The 27,028-nt window shown below is 36.8% G+C and overlaps 1 protein-coding gene across 9 annotated transcripts in view; it reads right to left on the reverse strand.

Moving 5' to 3' along the window:
- The window catches only part of SYNE1 (spectrin repeat containing nuclear envelope protein 1), a 288,954-nt gene that overhangs the window by 110,969 nt on the left and 150,957 nt on the right, over positions 1 to 27,028 (reverse strand). For all 9 annotated transcript variants that reach the window (XM_041470094.1, XM_041470095.1, XM_041470092.1 and 6 more), the window contains 22 exons: positions 25,908 to 26,080; positions 24,911 to 25,064; positions 24,632 to 24,775; positions 22,351 to 22,515; positions 20,710 to 21,027; positions 19,829 to 19,984; positions 18,908 to 19,078; positions 17,855 to 18,181; positions 16,461 to 16,613; positions 14,992 to 15,159; positions 14,511 to 14,687; positions 13,544 to 13,690; positions 12,363 to 12,488; positions 10,731 to 10,907; positions 8,773 to 9,038; positions 5,815 to 7,975; positions 5,300 to 5,637; positions 4,476 to 4,620; positions 3,274 to 3,492; positions 2,146 to 2,408; positions 466 to 631; positions 72 to 227 (listed from right to left, as the gene is read on the reverse strand). In XM_041470094.1, the coding sequence (XP_041326028.1) occupies positions 72 to 227; positions 466 to 631; positions 2,146 to 2,408; positions 3,274 to 3,492; positions 4,476 to 4,620; positions 5,300 to 5,637; positions 5,815 to 7,975; positions 8,773 to 9,038; positions 10,731 to 10,907; positions 12,363 to 12,488; positions 13,544 to 13,690; positions 14,511 to 14,687; positions 14,992 to 15,159; positions 16,461 to 16,613; positions 17,855 to 18,181; positions 18,908 to 19,078; positions 19,829 to 19,984; positions 20,710 to 21,027; positions 22,351 to 22,515; positions 24,632 to 24,775; positions 24,911 to 25,064; positions 25,908 to 26,080 (6,270 nt within the window). The remainder of the gene's footprint in view (positions 1 to 71; positions 228 to 465; positions 632 to 2,145; positions 2,409 to 3,273; positions 3,493 to 4,475; positions 4,621 to 5,299; positions 5,638 to 5,814; positions 7,976 to 8,772; positions 9,039 to 10,730; positions 10,908 to 12,362; positions 12,489 to 13,543; positions 13,691 to 14,510; positions 14,688 to 14,991; positions 15,160 to 16,460; positions 16,614 to 17,854; positions 18,182 to 18,907; positions 19,079 to 19,828; positions 19,985 to 20,709; positions 21,028 to 22,350; positions 22,516 to 24,631; positions 24,776 to 24,910; positions 25,065 to 25,907; positions 26,081 to 27,028) is intronic.

Genomic DNA, 27,028 nt, shown 5'->3' on the forward strand with positions numbered 1-27,028 from the left:
AGCAGGATAAAAAGTTTTAAAGTCCCAAGAAAGGCTATAGATCTGTCTGGCACTTATCTACTGCACTTTACCTGATCCTGCACAGTTACAAGGGCCAGTCCAACTTCTGCTAAATGAAGAGAGAGTTCAGAAGGCAAAATGGTATAAAGCCCCAAGTATTTATTCTGTTGCTGTTCAGCCAGTTTTTCAACAGCCTGGCTATGAGTAGTGACTTCACCAAAGAGAGACTAATGACAGAAAAAAAGTATTGTTAAGAACAAGGAGAATACATCTTAAATATCTTTAACATAAAATATCACAGTCCATCATCTACTTCATGCTTTATGAATTTGTCTAGTGGGTTACTAAAATGCTCATGAATATTGTCTAATTTGAATTTGTGGTGGTTTTGAAACTATTAACATTCACTAGCAGATTAAAATGAAGATAAGTATTGTGATTTAGAAGATGACAAATGTGGCCTACCTGCAGCTCCTGGAGTTGAATGTCCACTTCAGCATCAGGGCTTAATAAATACTCTTTTGTTTCCTGGATCCAGGACTTCACAATATTAATCTCTGCTTCAACCTCCTCACGCTCCTTCAGCTCCTGTTTCACCATCTTCATGCCTTTTTTAACTTTCTGTTGCATACTTCAGAAAGAAAAAAACAATAACTATTTGTGAAGAATTAAGCAATGTCTAAAAACACTGCTTGGTCAAAAAATGCTGAATAATAAAGATAGTGATTAAAAGCATCATATCCAGAGAAATAAATTTAAATGAATTCAATTTTTCATGTCCATTCTTTGGTTTTATGTGTTTGGATATCAGGCATGCAATACTTTTGAAAAAATGCTAAAGTACACAATAGAGATCCCTACATCTGAGCTTATCACCACAGACTGCCCTGATTGTCAGTAGAGGAAACAAGCAATTGCAGGGCATGAACTAGGATTATTCATTGTCATTCCAAAAGAAACTTCTAAAATAGGTCAAAAAAACTGTGTCTTACACTTTTTTATTTCTCTACACTAATCAGAGAGCAAGACAACCTGCTCTGATATTGATATCTAGAATGTAAAATAACATGAGATAAATTCCACTCATGTAGATGGGATTTGCATTGGCAGAATACTTAAGTTATGGATCAAGCATCTGAACATGGCCTATTTCCACATTTCCACTAAGACAGAATTTCTGCACTTTCTTCAAGAACTCGGATATCCTGTAAAAAATTACACCTCTGTGAAAGTTCTATTGGACTACTTGTAGCTCTTATACATGGGATGTGGATATTGCTATATTTCATTTATGTTTGCATAACCTTGCATAGATGAATCATGCCTTATTTCCATGAGCAGGAGGTCATCGCAGACCCTGTATCTTAGAAACCAATTTTAAGTAAGTGAAAAATGGAATTGTAAATGTACTTACATCTACACATTTTCTACAGGGATTGCTATTCTACTGTAATTATTTATAAACACACAGAGTAAACTTTGCACAGGCTTGGTGCAGGGTTTACAATTTTGTCAATTCTCATTTCTCCTTGTCTTCCGACCATGGAGATCCACTTAATGGTATCTTAGTGTAGTTATCAGGTAGAGATGTGTCTTAAAACTTAACATAAAACTTTCTGTTTTCTATGTGACAGGGAGATGTTTTTGATTTACATAAATATTTGCATAGCTTCAAGGTGAAAAATTATGTTTCATTTGCATATGTTCTACTTTCCCCTGTAAATGTCATACAGGACCTACTTTTGGTACCTAAGTGCTTCAAACAAGGGAAATAAAGCGATAAACTAATCAAAAGAGGATACAAATAGATAAATGATCACTGTTAATGTGAGAAACAATTCAAGTGTTTAAAATCAGTTTTAACTTTAATGCAGTTTATGCAGCTTTTATGTAAGTTAGCATTATTATGCAAGGCAAGAAATACGTATTCTAAAAGGCATATTCTTTCTGAAGGATAGTGGCAAAAAAGGTATTTCAAAACTAATTAAAAGTAATTTTAAATTAAATCTGATGCTTATTGAAAAATAATAGCTAATATTTATTTAGGCATGTTAATTGTTAATGGCATAAAAATGATACATAAGCTCTTAATAATGAATTGCAAGGTACCATTCTTCTGGTGAATCTTTTAAAATATTTCCTTACTTGTGGCATCGATCTTGCATTGCTTTGATTTCTTGCATAACTGGTAGTTCCTTCTGAGATGGGGGCTTTACTTCCACATTCTGAAGCATGCTGACAGCATGCTGCTTGAGCAGGCCCAAAGATGACAGCTGGTGGTCCACCTCCAGCAGGAAACTGCCGTGGTAATCCAGGAGTTCCAGGAGCTCTGTCTTGGATGCCTTTTCCACTGAGCTTTCTGGTAAGCGACCTTGTAGCTGATCTATAGCTATGGTGGCTTTCTGAATCTATGGAAAGAGATGCAGTCTTGTCAACAATAAGATTAAAAAATAAGCTAGTACAACTGACACTGAAAGGTGCTAGACCCAGTGCTGTACACTTAGATTCTATAAAACTGTTGTGGTATAGGGCTCGTGCTCTGCTGTGCCAGATCCCTTGCTCTTCACAAGGGATCAGGACTTGCTAAGGGATTTTTTTTTGGTCCAGTTATGGGTGTCTTCTTATAATCTTTAGTATTTATTATATTTATTTCCATAGGAACTAGAGCTCTACCCTGGGTTACACACATATTTGGAACAAGTCGTGCATTTAACAAAATGATTATCCTCATTCCTAGAGAACCTGCTATCTGGGCATGAATAATGGACAATGACAGATAAGAAGAGTAAGGTAGGATATAAGGGGAAAAAAGAGACATATGATCAATGACCAGTGACAGGCACTATCCTCACTGTTTATGCTTAAGAGGAGCAACTTCATATTCTTCAGGGAAAAAAAAAAAAGAAAAAAGAAAGAGAGAAGAAAGAGAGAAAAAAGAGAGAAGAAAGAGGAGAGAAGAAGAAGAAAAAAGAAAAGAGGTTAACATAATCTAGAACAGAACATCTGAGGAAAGGAAACAGAGGAGAATCTAAAAAAGCACTAGAAAACAAAACAACTCTGTATGTACTATACATTGTATGCATTGAGAAGAGCAGTCCAAACTTTGGAGGCAACGATTCTAAACCTGGATCTTCCACAACTGTGTTTTTTTGAACTGAGGAAAAAAACCAGTTATTCCTGCTATCAGTTTTCTCTAATGCAAGATGATTAATAAGGCAGCATAACAAGTGAAAACCTATGTATAAGGGAGGATTTATCAAGACTAGAATTTACCTTATCATTAAAAACCTTCCATTCCTGCACTGCATCTTCCAAAATTTTCTCTTGTTCCTGGGCTACGTTCCGGAGCCGTGTCCAGCGCTGCCAAACCGTTGTCATGGATCTACTTATAGATGCCTTACTGGCATCATTGCTGATTTTTTCCAGCTGTGAAGCCTTTTCTTCTAGGGCTGTGATCTTCTCATGGAAGGAATTCACAATGGACACAAGAGTCTGAAAAAGCAAAAATAAGCACTGTTTTCCTTTTCCCCAAGCCAACTCATTAGCATTCAACATTCAGGTAGGTGAACCACCCCCATCCACTGCAGATGAAGAGGAGGTATTATATTTGAAGTCAGGTGGCTAGGTCTCACTTTATTTCTCATAGGCAATATATTAGCTACAGCTGCTTGGTCCAAAATTCAAGCTTCTGAAAGCAGCAGAAATCTAGTGAAATCAGCTTTTGTCTTCCTTGATAGACCCTCAAAAGGGATGAAAATAAGCATCCAGAGTCCTTATCATAGCAAGGACCAACTTTTAAACATTCTAAAAATGAAAGAAGCAATTCAGGTGTTTAAGTGTACATTTATGTCCTGTTTAACGAATTTTTAAATTCCCAAGGATTTGAGGACACTCTCATGAACCTGGCAGACATTACTCTTAGGGGAGATTCTTGATTTCACAAGACATAGCTGGCAGCATGCCTGAAGTGTCACTGACTGTCTATATTAAGGCAGCTGATTAGTACCTGAAACATAAGAAAGTAAGTTTTTTTAAGCTATATTTCTTGCTTTTAGACTAAACAAGAGTTAATATTAAACTCCAACTCTTCACATCCTAGTAAACTCTTCCTGTCCTGTTCCATGATCAAAAGTAGATGGATGTTTCTATTGATCTGAGTTTCTTGAAGGGTACGTAATTTTGGGGCTTACAGACCCACAGCTTTTAGGAACCTCCTGATTCTTTGCACTTTTCTACAGTCATAGGCACACAGACAGACAACAAGCTGAAAAATTATTAAAGATATCTGTCTCAGTCACTCTACAAATAAAATATGTGTTTTGCACAGCGCTAAATATGTCTTGGTGCGTTATGACACAGTTAAGTGCTACAGGTAAAGGTCTGAGAACTCAAATTCATGTTACCACAGCTAGGGACCTACATATTATACATTCATTTAGAAAGAGAAGGATTTCATGTAATTATCAATACCTTACCTTATGTGTTTGCAATTTCTCTTCTGCTTCATGAGAAGAAGCAGCTTTAGCTACTGAAAATTCAGATAATTTTTTCTCAGCGTCATTCATCACTTCAATCACCTTCTGCCTTGATGTCTGGTACTCCTGCCACTCAGAAGCACACCTTAAACAAATACAGTTCCATAAAGAACAACTTAATGCTATATAAAAACATTTGAAAATCAGAAGTATTATTCCACCTAGTTTCTAATGCAACTGCTTAGTTTTGCTGTTACACAGTACTTTCCAAGAAAAAGAAAAATTATTGGGAAATAGCATACATAGAAGCATATGCTCCTGATTTTCAGCTATGCCTTACTGAAAACACAGATGAGCATTTAGTAGCCCTCATTTGACTTTTCCTCAGAGACTGCCTATGTTGTTTTTTAAATCTACCCAAACTTATGGGATTCAGGACATTCAGGAATAATAAGAAACATAGTTATGCTTGTTAAAAAGGTATTTCCTTTTAGTTCAAAATATCTGCTTCAATTTAATTTGCTTGTGCATATGTCTTCTGTCAGGTGAAATATAGAATAATTTATTCCCTACTCTTCTTCTCCATGATGTTCCAAGCTTAATATTATTCTACCAGAGCTCCTTTAAGATCAAACAACTAGTCAGTCAAGGGCAGAAAAGAAAGCAGAATCCAAGAGCTCTGAATCCCCAATGTCCACTTCTCGCAAAAGTAGCGCAAATATTTAAAGACTTCAATTAATGTTCTGATTCTTTCTTTCATTACCAACAAGGTGATCTTAAAATGAAGTAAGAAAAGGAAAAATAAAATAAAAAACAAAGAATACCTTTGTAACTGCTCTTGCTGGGTTTTGGCTTCTTGCTCCATCCCTTTGGCCTTTTCCTCCAATGCAGCTACATTTTGCACCAGCTGTTCACTTGCTGTGGCTTGTAAAAAGGGCTCTATCTCAGACACAAGGCCTTGTAACACTTTCAAATGATCATTAAACTGACTTTCTGTGCTGAAAAATTCAACATGGTTCCTTAGATTCTCCTCAGAGTTCTCAACATCTAGACCATTTCTTGCTAACTGTAGAAATTCCTGAGCATCTTCCAGCCAGTCATTTGCTATCTGCATCACTTGGTAGTACCTTTGGCAGAGGCTATATGCTTTATTCAAGGTAGCCTGAAATAAAAGGGAAAGTCACAAACATAAAATCACAATAGCCTATGTAATTTAAAAAAACGAGACAGTAGGATTACTAAAATGAGTCTTTTTGTGATGATTGTAAAGATCAAGCCAACAGAGCCATCTTTTTCAGAATTATTACCAAGAAACTAATGATGGTTTGGGTGGACTAACCTGTCTCACATGTATAGCTTCTTGAACTTCACCATCCAGTTCTGCCAGCTCAGCAAGAGTGTTTTCCAGGTCAGCAGGTATCAGCTCCTTTGCTTTCATGTACCGCTCTTTCTCTTTATTGCTCAAGGCATTCATTATTCTGAGGCTTGACTGCACTTCTTCCTGATGTATCTGAACCTTTCGGATTTCTTCTTGGATGTTTTGCAGTTTGAGGTCCAAACTTAATGTTCCATTAAGTTCTGTTTTCACCCACCTCAACCATTCGAGTGAGCGGCAGATTTCTGTCTTGAAGTCAATGCTCTGCACAAGTCTGTTCTCACACTCCATCACTGTGTCAACAATGGCAGAATGCAAAGACTTCAGCTTCTCTTGCCAAGCCTTAACTTGGTGATTTGTAGTCTCATAAGCAGAGGAGTCAACCTGAGAAGAAAGGGCTTCTAGATGTTCAGTTATTCGCTTCAGAAGACTTTCTGAGTCTTGCAAGCTGCCCATCAGAGAATGGTATATTTTCAACTTTTCCTCTACTGGGAGAGTTTCTTCATTCACCTTAGCCTGCTCCTTTTTCACTGTCTCTAGCTGTGCCTCGAACTGCATACACATCTTTTCATGCTCCTGGCATGCTTCTATTGTGTCATCCAACAGACTGATTTTCTGTTCTATTTGCCTCTTCAACTTGTGATATAGTGTGGCAAGTTTTAACATCTCATCTGGCTGCCAGGGCTGGCCAGTGCTTCGAAACGCCTCCTTCTTCTGGTTCAGTTCATCCACTGCTGCAGCAAGGCTTGTGGCTTCATCTAAGAGATCTCTGTAGGCTTGCTGGAGTGACACAGCTTCTTTGGCTGAAACAGCTGCTGGAGCTTTGTCCATGTTAATAAACTGGTCTTCCAGCTCGGTCAGAGCTTTACTAGTCAACTCAATCAAAGAGGCATACTCTTTTCTGGCATAAATTGCTTCCTGAACCTTATATAATTTTTCTTTTGCCAGAGCAGTGACTGTATTGAATTGCTGAGGGAGACTGTTAAGTTTTTCATCTAGATAAGAATGATCCACTTCATTAAGTGACGGTAGGACTTCTTGGCCATCTCTTTGCAGTGAAAGTAGCAGATTTTCATATTCTGGAGATTGCTCAAGAATCTGTTGATATTTTGCCAGCTGGCTGTATAACTCAGTGTTAGAATTCATTACATTGACTTCTGGGAATGTGACAATATCAGCTTGTTTTAGCCAATGGCAAGCTTTATCCAAATCTTCTTTGAAATATTTCCTGGAAACAATATTTTTCTCCAGTTCTAACAATCTCTGGTTACACTTTTGTAAAACAGTGTCATACACATTCTGTAGTTCTTGCAGTTTACCTAACACCTCACTCTTCTCTTGATTTGTTGCTTCTTTCATTAAATCCCTTCCTTGAGCCCACAACCCTGTGACCTCATTTTGATAGGCCTTCAGATTAGCCTGGGTATTCTTACAAGTCCTGATCTGTTTATTCACATCTTCTGGCAAAAGACAAATATGTTCTGGAAACATCACCTTCTTCTCATGCTGGTGAATCTGGTTTGTAGCCTCAAAGACTGCCATGAGAAACTGGGTCTTTTCAGACAGTGCTTTATTCAGGTGTTTTCTCCTCTGACCAACCAGATCACTGAGACAAGCCACATGGTGCTGTGCATCAGACACTGTTTTCTGCAGTTCTTGCCTTTCATTGAGCCCTAGGTTGGTCATCACCCTGTCAGCATCCTTCACAAGCATCTTCAGAACAAGCTGTTTGGCTTCAAGCTCACTGCAAATGCTAAGATGATCCATGAGAAGACTCTGAGCCATATCTGGAGGAGGGCTCTGTTTAAGAGCCTCTGAGACGCTAGGCTGCTGTTCCTCTGCCCATTCCATTAGTTCCTGAAATTTGGAATGCACCAAGCTGAGCTCTTCTAAGGTTGAAACAGAAACTTGAATTTTCCGTTTGACAAGGTCCTCCAGCTGCGTCCAGCGTTGTTCGAAATGACTGAATTGCTCCTTTATTAATTCTTTGTCATCAAGATTCAAGTGTTCTATCATCTTCTGCTTCTGATCTTTCAAATCCTCCAGAGCAAATCTCCTTTCCTGCAGTGCAATTGCCAGTTTTTGCAAAGCTTCAAGGTGCACATTTGTACTTTCAGCATCAGATCTGTTATCAAAAAGGACAGGACAAAAATTAGTTATTACATCCTATTTCAGCATAGGCTCTTAAGAGATGTCAAGATTAATTATAAGCCACTGCATACTGAAATCAATATGATATAAAGACCTACAGTTTTCAGATTCACTTGAAGGTAGCAGCCTTGAACACTAATTAAAAAAAACTTTACAAATGTATTAGTTTCCCTTTCATCTGCTGTATGGTCATCAGGCTGACCATACACATCTACATGGATGCAGACCATACTGATTATATTCACATATGAAGAACAGCAAGTATTGAGGTTGAAGTACTTTTATTCCATGACAGTAACAGGAGTAGCAATACACTCACAATTTTACTCACAGCTGGTGTGCTTATCCTATGCAAAGCAGCTGCAAATATTTAGGAGTAGTTACTAAGCTTTAATATAATAGTCCAATAGATATAACACAGTATCACAATGAAAATGAACCAGTGGATGAACCATGAATTCATGGACCACCACAAAAAGAGTTCAAATGAAATAGTCAACATTCTTGAAATATCAGGAAATGCTATACCCTGAGACAGGATCAATCAGTACTTGCCTTAAAGACAAACACTGAAGATCTGGCCTGTCAAACTCTCTTTATCTCAACAGAAATTATTAATTGCCTGATAATTAATAAGGGAGGTATGTTTTTAATTAAGTATGCAAAAAGGGATTTTTAGTGGCTCCCACTTAGAGCCACTCTGTAAACAGCTCTTTCAGCTCTTTCAGCACATATGCACAGTTTGCTTTGTGGATGCAACTCCTTTTTTACCTAGCCAGGTTGTCCCACTCTTTTGTGAGCTTTTCCAGGAAAACTTCAATGACATTCATGCGATCATGGTAATCCCTTGTCCTCTGCAGATCCTCCTCCCTCTGCATGAGCAAATTATGTGCCTGAAGACAGAGGTCCAGCCACTGGTTGCTCAATTCTCCTATTTCCTTGTGTTCAGGTGATTCCTGTCCTTGGGTTAATTTGTTTATCTTCTCAGTCACAGAGGTGAGAGCTGACTGCTTAGACTGCAACTTCTGACTGAATTCCTGAAAAAGATACAAGTAAAACCCATTATAATAACATGCATTCAAAATTATAAAATGGAACTTAAATAAAAGCTCTGAAATAAATAAATTGTATATGAACTAATTATCTGCCCAGGAAAATGCACTGCAGATGTAAATTGGAAGAAGTGCTTTCACTCCTCTCCAAACCCTCCTCCCCATCTTCTCACGTGAAGGCAAGTTGGTAATAAATGCTAAAGCAAGCCAGAGGAGTTTCCAAGTGCCGGTGATAAAAACAGAATTTGTGATCGAGTCACATCCTGTTGTCCAGGTTTCTGGACTAGCATAGCTCCCACCACACACTAAAACACACAAGGTAGTCTTGACTCTCACAAGAATAATTCATTTTACCAGCACTATTACTAGCTTATTTTTCCTTTTTCATTAGAGACTAAAAATAGGAAGCAAAGTCCATGAGTCACTGAGACTCCATATCCATACTCTGTATTGCTCCTACTTTTGTAACAGCAACCATTACCACTGTCACTATTGAAACAAAACCATAGATTACCTAGGTATGATTAATAACTAGTAAGTGAAAGAGTTCATCTGCATACACATCCTACCAAATAAGAAGTCAGAGAGATCCCAAAAAGAAGAATACACAATGTACTGACAACTAAAACTAACCAAATATTATTCAGCCTTTACACACTAAGGTAAATATATTTTTTTTCTACATTCTAGTGCCAGTAACGACAACTAAACAAGCACACCCATCTCCAGCTCTGCCTCATTCCTCATCATGAAGACTTCAAATGGAGCTAGGCATCTTCCTTTACCAGGGGAAATTATTAGAAGGAAAACACCTTGTGCCACATCTAACAGTACAGTGGGTGTCTCCCTTTCATTATAATCCGAAGTTACTGACTGAAAGAGTGAAGAAATAGAAATTCCTTCTTCTTCCTGGACTCTAATGATTGCTGGTATAACAGCTTTCAGTCCAGATTGTGTTGAGGCATCTTCAAAGGCTTTGACTTTGTTCCAAAGTGTGAGTAGAACAGAAATAGAGAGGAAGTGCTGTTTACTTTTCACCTAACTCTTGGCACATCAGAAAAAGAATACAAGCAAAGTCTAGACCAAAAATGCAAAACCTATATGTTTAATCATTTATTAAAGAAATTATCTTTTTGTAAAGTTATTGGTATATGCAGTAACTGATGTGTGCAGAATGGTCATAATATGTCTCTCTTCTGGAACGAATAAGAGAAGATATGAAGGTATTTGTCTCATTAATTAAATTGTGTTTCTGTCATGCTTCTTAGAGATCAGCAACATCAAATAGTTTCACTGACTAATTTTGAAATACTTCTAAACTATTTAGAAGTATAAAAATCAAAGAATTTAGCATCACAATTTGTAAATCTTCTATTCAGGTCCACTGTGATCAGCATTTAGTCTACTCTAAAAGCAAAGGCAAATGAGATCAGGAGGCTGACAGTTGTCTAGTATTAAAAAAACAGAGCCAGAAAAATACTAAAGTACAGTTTTCTGCTGTCCAAGTCACTCTGCAGCATCAACAAGGAAACATTCTTTCCTCTATCTTCTCTGCTCTTGTTTAGAGCATATTAGTCATTGTATGCAGCATGTGCATATAATATAAATCATAAAAAAATACCAGCCACAGGATTAACTTCTTCCTTACCTTCTGTTCTTAACCCAAAGTCTCCTTACCTTAACCTGGAGTACCATATTCTGGGCAATATTTAGCTCCAACTCTGCCCGTCTCCTTTTTAAATTCTGTAGTTGTTGATCCGCATCCTGGAAATATATCCAGAGCTCAGCCTTCAACTGTTTGATCTCTTCCCAACCTTGAGACAAATACTGTGAGTGCATTATCTGTTGCTCAATCTAGAAGAAAAGAAATTAAAAGGAGTAGGAATGCTTTAATTTATCTATTTTTAATGGAGGATGAATACCATTCTTCCTCTGAGCACAGTACTGTACTAAAGCAATTTCTGCACCAGATGCTGAAGGGGCTAACATTAGCCACAAAAAGATTCTCAGTCTTCAAAAGTCACAAAAGTTGAACCTACCAAAGGAAATATGGGTGGAAACAACAAAAACAACATGAGGAAAGAGGAAAATAAATCATTCACCCTTGAGAGAAGCAAACAAGTTTGAGTGTTTGTATTTCAACATCCTCTGTCCTCTGTTAAAGCTTAAATTAATTGTATAATTTAGTCTGCGGCATGTCAAGACTACTGTTAGAGTGTACCCTACATAGTTTCAACCAAACACTTCCATTTAATTTGCTTAGCCCAGTTATTTTGCCTATATGCCTTTTCTAAAATGCCAATAAGAAGAATGCTTACCAGATCTGAGCCATCAATCCTCTTACACCAATAGTGACACAGCTGCTTTTGCTCTAAATACAGCAGCCGGGTGCCTTTAAGATTTAGACACTCAACCAGCTTAGCATATCTCGGCACTATACCATCTGTGATTTCTTAGCAACGTTTCACTGCTTTGTATGTCAAAGCAGTGTCTTATTCTGATGTTTGGGATGTTTTTCAGCTATTCACTTCTTGGACTGCCACATTTTTATGGGTTATTTGGATATGTACAATTCCCTTCTGTGGTATGGAATGCTGTTACTGTATGTATTAGATTTTTACTCTTGTTAGAAGTAGTTTCAAAACTTTGGTTGTGTGTCTGTGTAAGAGACTAAATTTTATAGTTCTATTTTAAACCTAAGCATTAAATGACTTTAAAACTTAAAACTGAGGAAAACTTCTATAAATTAATATGCTGAAGTAGATGTACTTTTATTCACGAACTGAACCATCATATTTTCTATTATGATTATTATTATTATATTACTATAATATAATTATATAATCTAATATAATTACTATAATCTAATAATATAAGCCAACATGAACATCAGTCTATTGTTGAATAAATAATTACAATAAAATATGTCTCAAATGTAATAAAATACAGAGAAGATTAGACTGAATTATTTTTTGAAAACATAACTTGAATAAAGTTTTCTTCCACACAATGTTATTTCTGTGGCTTTAGACCAACACCTTGTAACATTGCCTAAGTACCTTTAGCAACCTTAGTTGTGTGTCTTTTATTAGTACCAGGATGGCCATGTATGGATTTAATAATTAAAAAAAAAAAAAAAAGAAGCAGAAAGAGAAAACTATTCAACTATCTCTACAGAAATACTTAAGATGAAAGTAAGATGACATTTCTTTAAACCATTACCCAATATGACCCTTTTAAAAGGGAACAGATCAAGGCAGTTAAAGCTCTAAATAGGATTAGAAGTGGGTTGTTGTGGTTATCTTGTACCGTTTGCTTTGTTTGCTGAATATCTGCTGCTGTACTCTTCACTGTGGCATCTGACAGATCACACATGGAGCATAGAAGATCCAAGTATGTATTGGCCTGCTCCTGCAGAGCCCGGAAATGTTTAACCTGAGGGAAGACAACTCAAAAATAAACTCTGTGGAGGAGAAACTGTGGAAATAATATCTTGTTTTATTGCAATCATACATTTTCGATTTTCTGCTCTGCCTTCTTATTTTTTCCACAAAATTAAATGTAGACATATACTCTTTTTTTAGGTCATGTTGCTATGTTATAATTATGGAAAGGAATAATCCTTAAAAACTTGATTATTATCTAATTACCAAAGCACTTAGAGACATGAATTAGCTAGCTTATTTCTTAGAAACACACAGTCTCAACAAGGTGACAGACTTTCCCAACGTGAATGGGAAACAGAGCTTCATGGGATTATCAACAATGTCCTGTTCCTACAGCTATAACATTTTCCAGTATCTGACAAATCATGAGAAATTCAGCTTAGTGGCACTTAGGTGCTGGTCTCACTGTGTCACACACACCCTGCTTCCCCTCCCCTTGCAGGTCTGCCATCTCTAGTATTTCAAGGTCTCATTGAGATGATGGAGAAGACAGCTCTGAATTCCAGCATTTTTAGCACCATACCAGTTTAATTTAAAACCAAGTTACAAATCCAATGTAAAACACATTGTCACTAAGAATAATCAAGACTCAATGAAAGAATTCTTAATGGTCAATGCAGGCTACAGCAGTTCTATGCTCTCAGACTGAAAAATTGTTTTAATTGCCTGATAATTGACTCTGTCCATGGTAGTGTGAAAAGGTCTCATGAGGAACATAGGAGACAGATTGGCAACTGGACAAGCACAACTGGACAAAGACACAACCCCTCTACTAAACACATCTATGGAGTATCTGATTTATCTAACTAGCCAGCATTTTTCAGGTAACATGTTTCTAAGCATTGAGCAAAGCTAGCAAAAGCCTTCTTTAATTTTTCACCTACAGATATTTTACATTCCAGGTATTCCTTCTGGGGTTGGGAATGAACATTGTGGCTACGCAGCTTTCTGAGAAGGCTAGAAAATATCTAATTTCTAGACACTTAAATCTCTTAACTCACCTTGTTAAGAATAACTGAGCTTTTTCAAGTGCTAAACTTTTACCTGTTTAACTGCATCTGCCAGGCTGAACGCTGTCCAAGTTGTTGGCTTTAGCTCTGACTGCACTGTAGACAGCCAAGTCTGGCACTGTTGAAGAGTATCCTGATGATTAACATGCTTCTGGAGCTCATGTTCCAAAGTCTGGTACACCTAAACAAAACATTTTGAAAGTTTATCACATTTTCAAATACCACCACTGTTTCTCTTTTCCTATCTTGAAAACTGCTGATAAAACAGAATTATTATGATGTTGATTATTTTAGCCCTTGTACATAAAAGTTCCAAGGGCTGAAAGCTCCTTAAACTCTCACTGCACCCTGATAACATGTGAAGAAGATGGACAATATTTAATGCACAGCTTCTGAAAAGAAAAAATAGAGATGTAAATGAAGAACATGCTCTCTTTTTTCTGTATCCAACATTTTTGTATTGATTTTGTATAAGATTATTTTTAGTTTGTTTTTGGGTTGTTTGTTTAGGGGTTTTTTGGGTTTTGTTTGGGCATTTTTTTGACTGCTGGCTTGATCTCCTAATTGGTTTAACAGAATGACCCAGCTGGCACTTCTTATTCTGGTTTTAATGAGAGAGACATTATTTCCTAGCACATACTTGAGACCTGTTTATGTATGTATGCAAACTATCAACACTAAGACTGCAATTTGCTTCCTAGATTTTGAAGTAGAAAAGGTCAATTTTTTTTTTGCTGCAGCTGCTCAGAAGCTAGTATAACATGAAAGTAGTGAGCAAGTGGCAAGATTTAGAAGTGACAGGCCACTACTTTTGCTGGTTGCAAGACAACATTTGGATCAGAAGGAATTCAGCTGTAGCACAGGAATGATGAAGTAACCTGTAGGCTCAATTGAAATGGAAACAGCAGGAAGAGTTTTATACCATTTAAAGAAATAACTCATAGAAATAAAAATACACTTTATTTTTAAATGGCATAAAAAATCTTTGAAACAAGACTTACTCTTTGGGCTGTGCTACATATGGCAGAATAGCTGTCCCTTGTCCCCTGCAGATGGCTTTGTATATTTTGCTTAAATTTTGCTTGAAGATGTTCTGAGCACTGACTGATCAAGTAATCACCTTTACTCTTAAGGCTGTTCAAACGATCTTCAAACCCTGCAATTTCTTCCATGATAGCCTAAGAAACAGATAAAATACTTTTGAAGAAATATGCTGTGGTACAGAACGTTTTTTTTTTTTTCCCCTCCTTTAAATACCTGCATCTTCAGATTTGGAAAAAAAATAAATTCAGACAACATGTGTTGTCATAGTCAAGCTATTGGATTGCATGTTCATTGTAAAGTCATTGTCAAAAATCTTTACACAGATACCCCACAGAAACAGCAGTAGGGGAATGACACATAATTAGAGGGGAGTGCAGGCAGAGAAGCAAAGAAAAAATATTCTATTTTACAAAGGAAGATCACCAATAACAAACCTACCTTTTGGTTAGCTAGCTGCTGAGTGATTATTTCAAGATTGTTGCTTTCCATGAGGTCAGGGCTGGCCAATCTGCTGGACATATGTAATAACCATTTCTCCCCTTCTTGCAAATCACTATTGTAATCCTCATGTTCTTTTACTCTCACCTCCAAGGTTTCAACACATGCCTGCAGGTCCACAATAACTGAAATTAATTTTTCAGGTAATTACAAGAGTTAAAAAAAAAAAAAAACCCAAGCAAGTCAAAACCCACCAAGAACTTGAAAACATAGTATGAACTATCATCTAAATTTATTTCCTGTGAGGGAATCTCATATGAATAGACTGTAAAGAAGAAATCAAACCACACATTTATTCTGTTTATTTCCGTGATTAATTACTTCTGTGGTACCGAGTAGTATTTTCATTCCAGATGAAATACCGTACTTTGAAGACTGAGGGAAACACTTGAGAAATGAACACTATCAACTTGACATTGAATTCACTAACAGTTCTTACACACTCTTTGAAAGACTGCACTTGACCTTCCAAATGCTATGGCTGCTGCTTACAGCCTCTGCATGTATATACTGCCTGTGCCTGTGGTAGGCAAATTAAGAATGTACACACTGAGTTAAAAAGTATTTATTCTTGTCAGGAAGCTTCTCTAAATTTCAGCCCCCAACATTATATGTAATGCAATTGGCATCACTTTTTTGGTACAGATCAGAGGCGTGTCTAAACTAAAAATCAACCTTGAAAAAAATAAAATAATCTCCTATTGGTGTCTGGATTGGCAATTAAAGGTGCCTAAGTCAAACATAAGTACTAACATGGTTTGCAGAGCTTATCCTTGTTAGGAGTACAACCTATTAAAAGCTTTAGGAATAATTATACTTTAGGATGTATTTAGAAGCATTAGACCTTTCAAAGTACTACATACATATGGACTAATGAATCAGTGTTAATTAATAATGCCCTTGCTGAATTAAATTATATCTGTCTTGCAGTTTGTTTTCTCTGGTGCCTTTTATTCAACAACTATACTAAACAGTGTTTGTGGAGATCAAGCAGAAACAAGAGAGGGTATAATCTAAGGGCATCTGTCCCTTCAAGAAATAATGAACTTAGAATTCTATTAAATGCTTTTAAAAGTAGCAACAATAACACAGACTAGTCACTGATACGTACCTCCTTAGTGTTATAAAACACAAAGACTTTACCTGCCACACTCAGAATTCATTTCAGCTACCCTGGTTAGATTTATTTATGTAGTTTTTTACATATTCAAAATTTGCCTGTCACTTCTGTCCCCCCTCCAACAAAAAAAAAAAAAAAAAAACCAAAAAAAAACCAACAAAGCACCAGGAGTACTTAAAGGTAGCTGGTTCTTTGTACAGACATGACAGAATGAAATAAATACTTAATTTCTTAAAGAGGGGTAAAAATATAGCAAATTGGAAGAATCCTGAGGTTTCTTCCTTTTTACCTTCGTTTTGCTGCAGAGTTCCTGGTAACTGCTCTGAAGGTCTTGAATGTTGTTCTTTAGAGCCACATCATTCACCAGATCACAAAGTGCCTCTCCCTTTTCAATCACTGACTTTATTGAGGGCTCATGAGACAGAACAGTCTGTTGTATGGACTACAATGCAAGCAAGAATTAAAACATATCTACTGATCACTGGAGATGTATTTCACTAACTTCCCTTTGATCTGATGCACAGCCTTCTACCGTGGTTTATGCCATCCTTTCCAGACAGGCAGAACTTTGTTTAACAATGCAGGATTCTGTTTCTCAGCCCTGCCTTGAGACAACAACTGCACACACATGTAAAAACAACAGGTCCTTTTGAAGTGGCTAATAGCATGGCTGACAGTCTGGAGCTGGTGAAACAAAGGGAGTTCTCTGCATGAAGTGGCCAGTTCTAGGGATAAAATTTGTTCAGAAGAACAAATGATGAAAATAGGTGGGAAAGTATCACCAAAGCCATCCCCTTAATGAGATGGTGTGTGATGAGTGCCCAGCACTGTACTCTTGAGATTACAACTCCCCAAACATGTAGAAAGAAAGCACACAGCTGTGACATACAACTTGGAGTGGGGAAGCTGGCAGGGGATACTGGGCAGCTTTAGCAAGAAAGCCTTGAAGCAATGTAGGTACTGCTCAGCAATGACAAAAACATTGGTCATTGTTGGCAAACAAAAGATGTTGGCAACATCTTTTTAGCCACAAATGTAAAGCACAGCACTATATGAGCTGCTGTGAGGAGAGTTAACTCCACCTCAGCTGGGCGCAGTACACATTTCATGAAACATCTGTAATCCTGGAGTATTTTAGGAAAACATTATTAGAAGAAGAAATGGGGCTTGTCAGCACATTTTCTACTTATTTTTGTGACTGGAAAATAACCCCAAACACTTCATTAAAATCCTAACAAAAACTTGGGAGGTTATAGCAGCTGACTGTCTGGGATATCAGTTGAGCTGGGACATCCAGCTTTAACCAGAAAGCTGATTAAGTCAATGTAAACAGTGACAATGTCTGAAGTTAAGAAAGACCAACTGATTTCTATATTCACTTCAACTGCAATCACTTCTGTTGAGACCAATGCAATTACTCATAAGTGTACTCATAAAAGAATTTTGCTCCATTACAGGAAATTTTCAGCTATGGAAGCCTTTTTAGGATGTTCACATTTTAAATCCAGGAGCTCAGTCTGGTTTGTAGAGGCATGTTTTCATTGATGCTGATTGGGATATCCAGATCAGAAACATCTCATGTACCTATTGAAGAAACCTGGATACCTGATCAGAGGATTTACTGAGAATCACTAAAATAGACTAAAATCAATTCAGTAGTATTATGAGATAACCCCTTTTTACCTTGTATTTGGACAATTGTGCCTTCTTCTCATAGAGTTCACTCTTTGGCTCCACAGGAGCATGTAAGATGGCTTGGTATTCCATGACCCACTGAGTTTGGGCCTTATACTTGTCTGAGAACTCCTTTACCAGCTGAAGACACTTCTCTGAAGTCATGTGCTCTTTTCTGATGGAGCCAGCCAGCTCTTCAAGCTGTTCCACGTGATCTCCAATTTCTTTTCTTAACTGGTCAACTTCATTTTCTTCCATGTATTTTATAGCTCGTTCCCCCTTCTCGCGGGCTGATTTCAGTAAACTGTGGCCTATGTCCATATCACTCAATAGCACCTGTGAAGGAAACCTTGGTTAACAGAAAATGTATGAAAACTTGCCTTTTTTAAACTTTGCTACAGACACAGAAAGAATTGCTAGGGAAAATGAGTGGACTTTTCAGTACAAAATTGCCTGCAGTTAAGGTGTATCAAGCTAGAAGGAAGCAGATAAAGCACATACTTCCGTCCTGCGCTGGGCTTGTGAATTTAAACAGAGAAACTGAGGGCTCCCAGGAGAGGATCTCTGCTCCCAATTCTGGAACAGATGAAAGCTTTCCCTTAGTGTATTACATTTAAGCTGCTTAAGGTGCAGGACATATGAGAAGCTCATCTACAACTTTCGGGATGAAACATGAGTGTTTCAATGAAGAGAAGCAGGGCATAGAAAATACACAGTGCACAAAAAAAGTATACTTGCAGGAAATTGGGGATATAGGAATTTATTTTAATTTTAACCTAACATAAAACAGATACAAGCATGCCTTATGGAAGGATAGGACTAGTATTTAGGACTATATTTTTTAGGATTATTTGCTATATTATTTAGGACTACTTTTAACTTCAATAACCAAATGATGATCTAATGAGATGTGATAACAGAAAGTATTCTACTGTGTGGTCTTATCCCACTATCTTCTCTGAGAAGATAAAATCAGAATTTTGAGCAGCTGTTAAGATGTATGTTAAAATACAGCTTCCTGTTTGTAAACAGAAACAAAAATTGCTTATAAGAAAGATGTACCTCTAGTTTCTGCACTTTTTTCTCCATTACTGTTTTATCAACCATGTCAAACTTGGTGATCACATTTTTGAAGTTCTTGTTAGTAGCTCCATACCAATTTGTGTAAGCACTAAAAGACAGTTCTGACTCCTCCATACAGCGTATTTCTTCTTCCAGAAACTTTACTTGCTCCTTCAAACAAATATGGAGGATAAGGTGTACAAACAAGGACCACTCAGATGTTTATCACTGGTACTGGTTTAAGATAACAATATATTGCTATTTATTAATAAAATCTATTATACAAAGATAAAACATATAGGCTTTGAGTTATTTCATAAACAGCAGATAATTCTTACAGGGCTTTTGTCAGGGTGCACATATGTCAATCACCAATGTTAAAACTGAACTAATATTAAACACTCAAAATGTACTCACATTTTGAACTTTGAATAGCGACTTTCATTACAGTGCTATGAGGCAATTACTGCTTAAATTCACCTGAAGACTGCCCCTTATCAAATCAAAATTTCCACATACTAATGTGGATCAGTGGCAGCCTGAAAACATTTCTCTAGGGCTCAATTACCATTTAAGTGTACTTTATTCTGAATTTCTCCCCTGAAACTACCAAAAAAGATAGTGACGACATTCTGCGCCATTATCCTGATATAGTATATCAGGATATATTCTAAATACATATATAATATATTCTATATATTCTATATATTCTATATATATATAATATTCTGTAATACATTTAATCCAATGAAATATATGTGTACATGTATATGAATATATATGAATATATATGTGAATGTTATGCTATTGAGTCTACAGTAATGCATAGACTCTGATAAAGTCTAATTACAAAAGCCCATTTGTATTTGCTTCTTAACTGGCAATTTATGATGTCACAATTAATTAGTTTTTATTACTTACCAAGACATGAAGAAGAAGAGTTTGGTAGCGAGATGTAAGCTGTGTAGCCTGACTTCCCATTCTGCTTGCCGTGAGATTTTCCTCTAGTATTTGCTGAGCCAATACCCCAACCTCCTCTATATCATCTTTGTAGACTGTAATGTCTTCATGACACTTCTATGAGAAATAAATTATCAAACTTATATGACTGAGTCAAGCATCTTAAACTATCAGGAACTGAATTGTAACTAAGTCAGGTAACCATTGAAAAGAAAAACAAATACATGGTTCTAAACATTCATTTACTACTGGAAAATAAACCAGAATCTGATGAAAGTTATTGTAACAAATATGCTGTAAAGATTTTCATCCCATATGGACTGCATTTCATTACTACAGATACAATAATTTTTGTAACTTTTTCCCCCTTGAAAAATAACAGTAGAAATGCAATCTGGACCTCCTATAGATTTCACCTGAAGTTTTGAAGATGACTGTAAAGTGTAACCTGGCTTCCTGTGTTTATTCAGAACTATGTCTTCTCGTTCCAGTGACTAAAGGAGAATTATTACATAACACAGTTGGTCACATTTTACTCTTGTTACCATATTAATTCTTTTCCATTCCACTGCCTATCTTTGTACAGTTACATCACCACACGCTACAGAGCACATGAATTGCAGATCTCCCTGCAAGATTTCAACATGTTATAGCCATACCTCCATGAGTAAAATGGGAGGAACCTGGATCTAGAAGGCACAAAGTTCTCTTGGATCCTTAATTTTATTCAACAACTCAGATGAAATTGAAAAGCTTGCTCTCATTTTCACAGTGCATCAGGAATTGACATGGAAACCTCACATATTATTTTGTTTAAGGAATGCCTTAACTATATTCTTTACCTTCATTAGTTGAAGCTGCATTTCTTTTGTTGCTCTACCAGACCTCCTCCCCGTCCTGATAGCAACTTTCTCCTCCAGGTTTGTTAACCAGTCATTAACCTTCTGAAATTTTTTCTCCATTAACCTCAGTTTGCTCACAGTGGCATTTAATTGGCTTCTTGCTTCAGAAAGCCTGTGCTGATAAACTTGCCAATCCTGCCGTAGGGATTCCAAGGCTCTGTCTTCTATCTGGGGAATACCCCAGGGAATCACCTCCTCTCTGGCATGGACAGCAGCATTCAATAATGCCTGTCCCTCTGCACAGTGGACTTGCAGCTCCTGTAAAGGCAGAGTTAGTTACAAACCCTACATTGACAGCTTTCATTCACGCATGGCAAAAACCCCCTTGGCTCCTCTGAAGACAGCTGGGCATTCTCTTTAGTTATCTATGGTTAAACATATATTAGAGAGAGTCTTTCCTCTAATAACACAGCATGCTCACTTTCAAAGCACACCAAGTATCACTATTACTGACAATTGAACTGCAGAAAATTATTGACAAAGCATGCATTAAATTCCTTCTTCTCCTGCCAAGTTCATCAGTTCCGAAACATTGGCTGCCTGAGCCAGCATGGGATGGATGGAATCCATTCACCACAGCATAAATACAAAACTTTCCAGATGTCGCAAGCAGACTGTAAGACTGATTCTAAAACTGAATCTCTTTAAAGACCGAGGCTTCAATCTTCTAACATAAACAAACCTATTTATTTTTGCATACGTTTGAGACAACACTCCAGACTAATTTTTGATACCCTCTTCTGGACATATATGGCATTTTCATGCTTATTAGCACTTAATCAGAAAGTACAAAGTGATTCAATCTGATTAGAAAACATAACAAGGAAATTACCTTAACAAAACACAGTTGTGTTTCATCTCAGTTCTCACTTGAGATATATATCCAGATTTTCAAAATGGGTTTTGTAGAGTAATTATAATGAGCAGAAATATATGCAGATTCCCTCATCATACAAAGACCCTCTCAGTATCCTGAATAAGGTAATAAACATTTCATATCTCAAGCGCAGACTTTGTGCTCCTTCAACAACAGGTATTAAAGCATTTTAAATCATAAGAGTTAAGTTAAGATAATAACTGGGGAATTACTGAAGCACTGTGGGTTCATTGTTCACTTTCACTGAGTGGGGCAGTGGAAGTCTTCCCACCTCACTATGGGAGCCAGCCTTCAGGACTGGAACCGCCTGAAAGTAGGTGCACCTACCCAGTGAGCAATAAAAGATGGAACGCCAATGAAAATACTATTCATATTTTATGAAACACACAAGGAAAAGATAGACCAACATCTAACACAAACTCAATACTTTCAAGAAAGGATTAGTATGCTTGGAGATTTCATTCAAGGCCTGACACTTTTTTCAAGAAATGAGCAACAATATTTCCACTACCTTTACTGGCGCTACTTTGGAGCAACAAAGTGTTCATATATATATATATGTATTGCAATTTTAAGTTGGTCCCAAGACAATTTTTGTCTTTTTGTCTGACAATAAATATTATTCTGTTACTATACCGTCACAGGATTGTTGTTTTTTTTTTTAAATTTCACTTTTTTTCCTGAGGGTGTCACACATCACATACCTGTAAATCTCGGAGTGTTGCCTCCTGTTCCTGGGCATCACCATCAAGATGTGATAAACAGTCAAGTTTTTCCTGCTCCTTCTCCAGCCATACTTCAAAGGCCTTCAGATTTCTTTGGTACTCTTGGTGTAAGGTAAGCAGTCCTTCAGCTTTTATTACAGCCTCCTGCATGTGAAAATATTTAAAATATGTATACATATCTTAGAGTGTTGTCAAACCAAGAGAACATAAACCCCAGCCATCCATCAAGGGAAAAGGCTTGTATCTGATGCTGAACTTTCCAAGAATTCAAGAGTACTTGAATTCTGAAGATGACTTAATTCATTACAGGGAAAGAGGGAGACATATGGGGTGAAAAAACTTATTCCAGAAGATAAGTTTGTAACTTCTGACATTTAGAATTTTGATCTGGGATTACTTTTAAATAACACCTTAGTGGTTAATAACAAAAAATTTCCTTGATTTTGCTGAAGTGATTAATAAGCATATTTTTAATAAGCATATATATATATATTTTTTTTTTTTTTGGCAAATGGAACTGAAATCTTCTGTTAGGAGTATCCAGTATCTTAGGTTTGAAGATATTTGCAGTCCCTACAGAGCACAGTAAGAAACAGACTACAAGTCTTCTGTGTGTGTGGATGAGCAAGTTAAAATAATGACAGCACTAAAATATTACCATACCTGGAGTACAGAAGGAAAAGTGTCACATATTGGCACAAGATTAGGCTTACTAAGTGCAAGAAAAATATACTACATGTAATTCACATCCTCTAAGAAATGATGGGCATGGGGAATCAAGTTCTGATAGAGACAAGCCAGGCTTCATTTGAGAGCAGCAGGTTCACAAAAAGACAAACACTTTAATAAACCTCTGAATTTACTGTGTACTTTACCTTTTATTTCTAATAGGTCTAGTGGGAGAAAGGAGGAAAACAGGAGTCGTATCACATCCTGTGCAAGGCTTGTCCATGCCCAGAAGTGGGAAGGGGAAAAGAGACACCAGTTTTTCCTGCCTCGCAACAGGGGCTTAGGAAATTACAAGTCTTGATCTGCTCAGATGTGGGCCATAAATCCTTGGGGAATCTTATCAGGTTTCCAGTCTGGCCAGAGGATCAGTAAAATATTTGAACATTCCTTACTTTCCAGCTATTTACTTTGAATTTTGAATTTCTTTCTCAGGGCTGATTGCACTACTGACACTTAACACTATCACCACAGCTGGGAACAGGGAAGCCCAGTCATCTGGGATATTCGGTGGAAGAGAAAGAAGGAATGCTTCTTGCTACATGGGGTAAGATATAAGAACTCTTGCCTCTATGAGCCACCATCCATTTCTTATTGTTCCCATGCTGTTACTCAAGCTGAGCAAGGCAGCTTGTATAGCTTTGTGCAGGACAAAAGGGTAGACTAGGGCATCCCCATGGGATAATAGCACTTCCCAGGACTCATGTATCTCTCTAGCAAATCTGAGCAATTTTATTCACTCAAGGTCAAAAGAAAGAGCATGGCATTTTTTGCCATTGTGGAAGAGAGGTCCACAAAACACTGAATCACGTGTTTGAAAAACTGAATTTTGGCTGAATTTTGAATTTTGTCATTCTACATGACAAAGGCATCACTGAGACAATAAAATTAAATTTTACTACATTGCTATCCTGAAAAGTTGGCTGTCTGAGCATGTGTTAGTCATTATTTAATTATCACAGAAGAACTTGGCTTAACTGGAGGTAATTGCCTAGCTTTATCACCAGGTCTTTTATTATTTCTTTTTTCCTTATATCTTACCCTAAATCCCATCCTGATCTTAATCTATGTCCTAATCTTTCCCAGATATACAAAAACAATATTTATCAGGAAATGTAGTACTTACTACACTTGTGTCAGTTTACTTGCTAATAAGGTTCGTATTCGTTAATAAAATCTCTGTAGCTGTCAACCATTTGTGAATCACACAACTGACAGATAAAATTTATTGCAACCATACACTTATGCAAATCATGAGTCTGAAGATTTTTTTCAACATTTCAGTCACACTGGGTAAAATCATATCTGTGCTGAAGTCAATGAACCTTTTGACATGGAGTTCTATAGACTATTTTCCTGATTTTTAAAACCCTTCTGAAAGATCTGAAGCTCAGCACAGGAAGACAGATTTGTTAATCACCTAGTAGGTTTCTGTTACAGTAAGTTGCAGCTGTAACTGTAAAATAAATGATCAATGAAAATATCTTTTCCTTGTTGCCAGCTAAACAAGTAGTGCTATGAAGAAAAACTCTACCTTTGTTCTTTCTTTGAGGAACTTATACCTCTCCTGAAGGTCTTGCAGCTCAAGCTGAGCAATGTAGTGCTCAGCCATCCCCTTTCCTTTCACTTCAATAGTCTCCAACAGGCTGTTATGACTCAACACCTCTTCATTGAGTAGCTGCAAAACAGAAAGAGAACACATGAAGGGCACCATTAAAACAAGACTACAGATTAATCTTGCAGTTAGACAGCTTGGTTTATTGCCTCTAAGGTGTTATGTACTTGCTGATGGTTTGTGGTAAATCAAACACACCTTTGCTTTGCTGAGGGCAGCTGTTTTTTCCCTCAATTCAGCATATTGCCTTTCAGAAGCATTCATACTTGTTTCTACTTTGTCCATCCATCTGGAAAACTGATTAACATCTTCCTGGTAACTCGTCCATTTGGAGAGAGCTCCTTCAAGTTGACTGTAATTAAAAAACATATTTTTTGTGATAGTGATAATTCTCATGCTATTTGAGCAGTGAGATGTAGTCATACACAAATATTCTAGAATATATTTATGAGAGAGATACATCACAAGATAAGCAATCTGTTAAAATCCTACAGGTTTTAACTAGCAACACTGTTTGACTAACAAAGAGAAATTAAGTTTTCCAAAACTGGAATATTAAGCAAATCTGTAATTTATGTAGCTGACATGTTCTAGATTTAGTAAATGAATTGCAACTGAAGCATAAGATCCAGAATCAGAAATTTTCTACCCCTTTACCTACATTCACAAGTTGCTGCATTTTAATGTTTAATTACCCTTGTTTCTTTAACTTGAAATATTTGCAACTATTGATGCTCCACCAAAGAAATCTCCATTTTTTTCTTTATATTTCTTTATTCTATCACTAGGAGCAACACTGTTGGACACTAAAATTTACAGTATGTTCTTTGGAAAAGTAGCAAGTGGAAAAGCAGGCAGGATCTTGAAAGAGCAAACATGAATGTCCATGAAAAAATCTCATTTCTGATAAGGTTTCAAAGCATCAAGTGCAACACAAAGTAAAATATTCAAGATTATGAACACGGAATACAATTTTAAGAGTACATTGACATTAAGTGTTAATAAAGCTTAGATCTCTCACAGTTTCCTCCCCTTCTTCTACTACAAATTAATATATCACAACTTCTAGACCCAAAGTGTTTGGCATATGTAATCATTTTACATGAATTTGACTCTTGAAGTAATAAAATTACTTTTCAAAAGCTTTGACAGTGCTTTGTACTAAGCATCATTCTGGACCTCACTCCCTTTTTACCTCTTGCACTGGATACAAGTAGACAGAAGAGAAGCCCAGCTGTCCTTCAGATTTTGCAGTTGGCCTTCAATGACTGGTACTCCCTCCAGAGAAGTATTTTGCAGAACAGATTCTCCTCTTGTCAGAACAATTTTCATTTGGACTTCTTTTTCTTGTTTCACTGCTAGCAGGCCCTAAGAAGTGAGTGGATATATTTTATTTTTATCATTACCTGGACATGAATATTATAACTAGCTTTAAAGGAACATGACCTGATCATCAGCTTGTAGTGAACTGGAAGATGGTCAGTGGGTTTCACAGCTCGGCTTCACAAAAAAAAGTGACTTTCAATGAGCAGATTCAGGCTATTAAAAAACCCCTTAATTAACAGGAAAATTTTTGTGGAATCTGTGCAGATACTTAGAGTATATCAGAAAAGGTACTGTTCAGTGAAAAGGCTGACATTCCAAAGGAAACATCATTTAGATGGAAAACAGGAGGATTCATTCATGGAGACAACAAGATGTAATGACAAAGCTCTTCTACAGGGCTGAAATACAGTTCTACCACTCCAGGATATATTTGCAAAATGAAGGTATCAACAAATAATGTCTGTCATCAATGTCAGCCTAGGGACTTCAGCTCCTGGAGCTGTGCAGTTGCAAACTCACAGTTTCTAACACTATGTAGTCATGAAAAGCCTGAAAACATGAACCCAAAAGATTCAATGAACAAAAGCCAAAACATAATTTTAGTATTATGCTACAATCTTTTGCTTTTTGACCTAGCCTTGTAATTTTGAAGTTCTTTGGCTCAGAATCCAAAACATCAATAAAATGAAAATATTGTCTGCTAAATAGTGCTCTTTAACATTATTGTGTTCTGTTATCAACAGATGCTATTTTCTTAACTGTTGTCACAATTTTAAAAGCAAACAATTATAGGAAAAGATTTGCTGAATCAACTGTATCACTTGTAAGATCTAGGAATATGCATTGAAATATACTAAACTAACAGAAGTGACTACCCTACTTCTTCCATTTAACCTTTATCAGCCACACATCTTTTGAGTACTTCAAGGACTTTCATATATGCTGTCCATGTTGTCCATGTCATTAAGGTCCTTATCTACTTAGAGAAAA

This window comes from Pyrgilauda ruficollis, unplaced genomic scaffold, assembly GCF_017590135.1.
Source record: "Pyrgilauda ruficollis isolate IOZ18807 unplaced genomic scaffold, ASM1759013v1 scaffold24, whole genome shotgun sequence".
Lineage (NCBI taxonomy): Eukaryota > Metazoa > Chordata > Aves > Passeriformes > Passeridae > Pyrgilauda > Pyrgilauda ruficollis.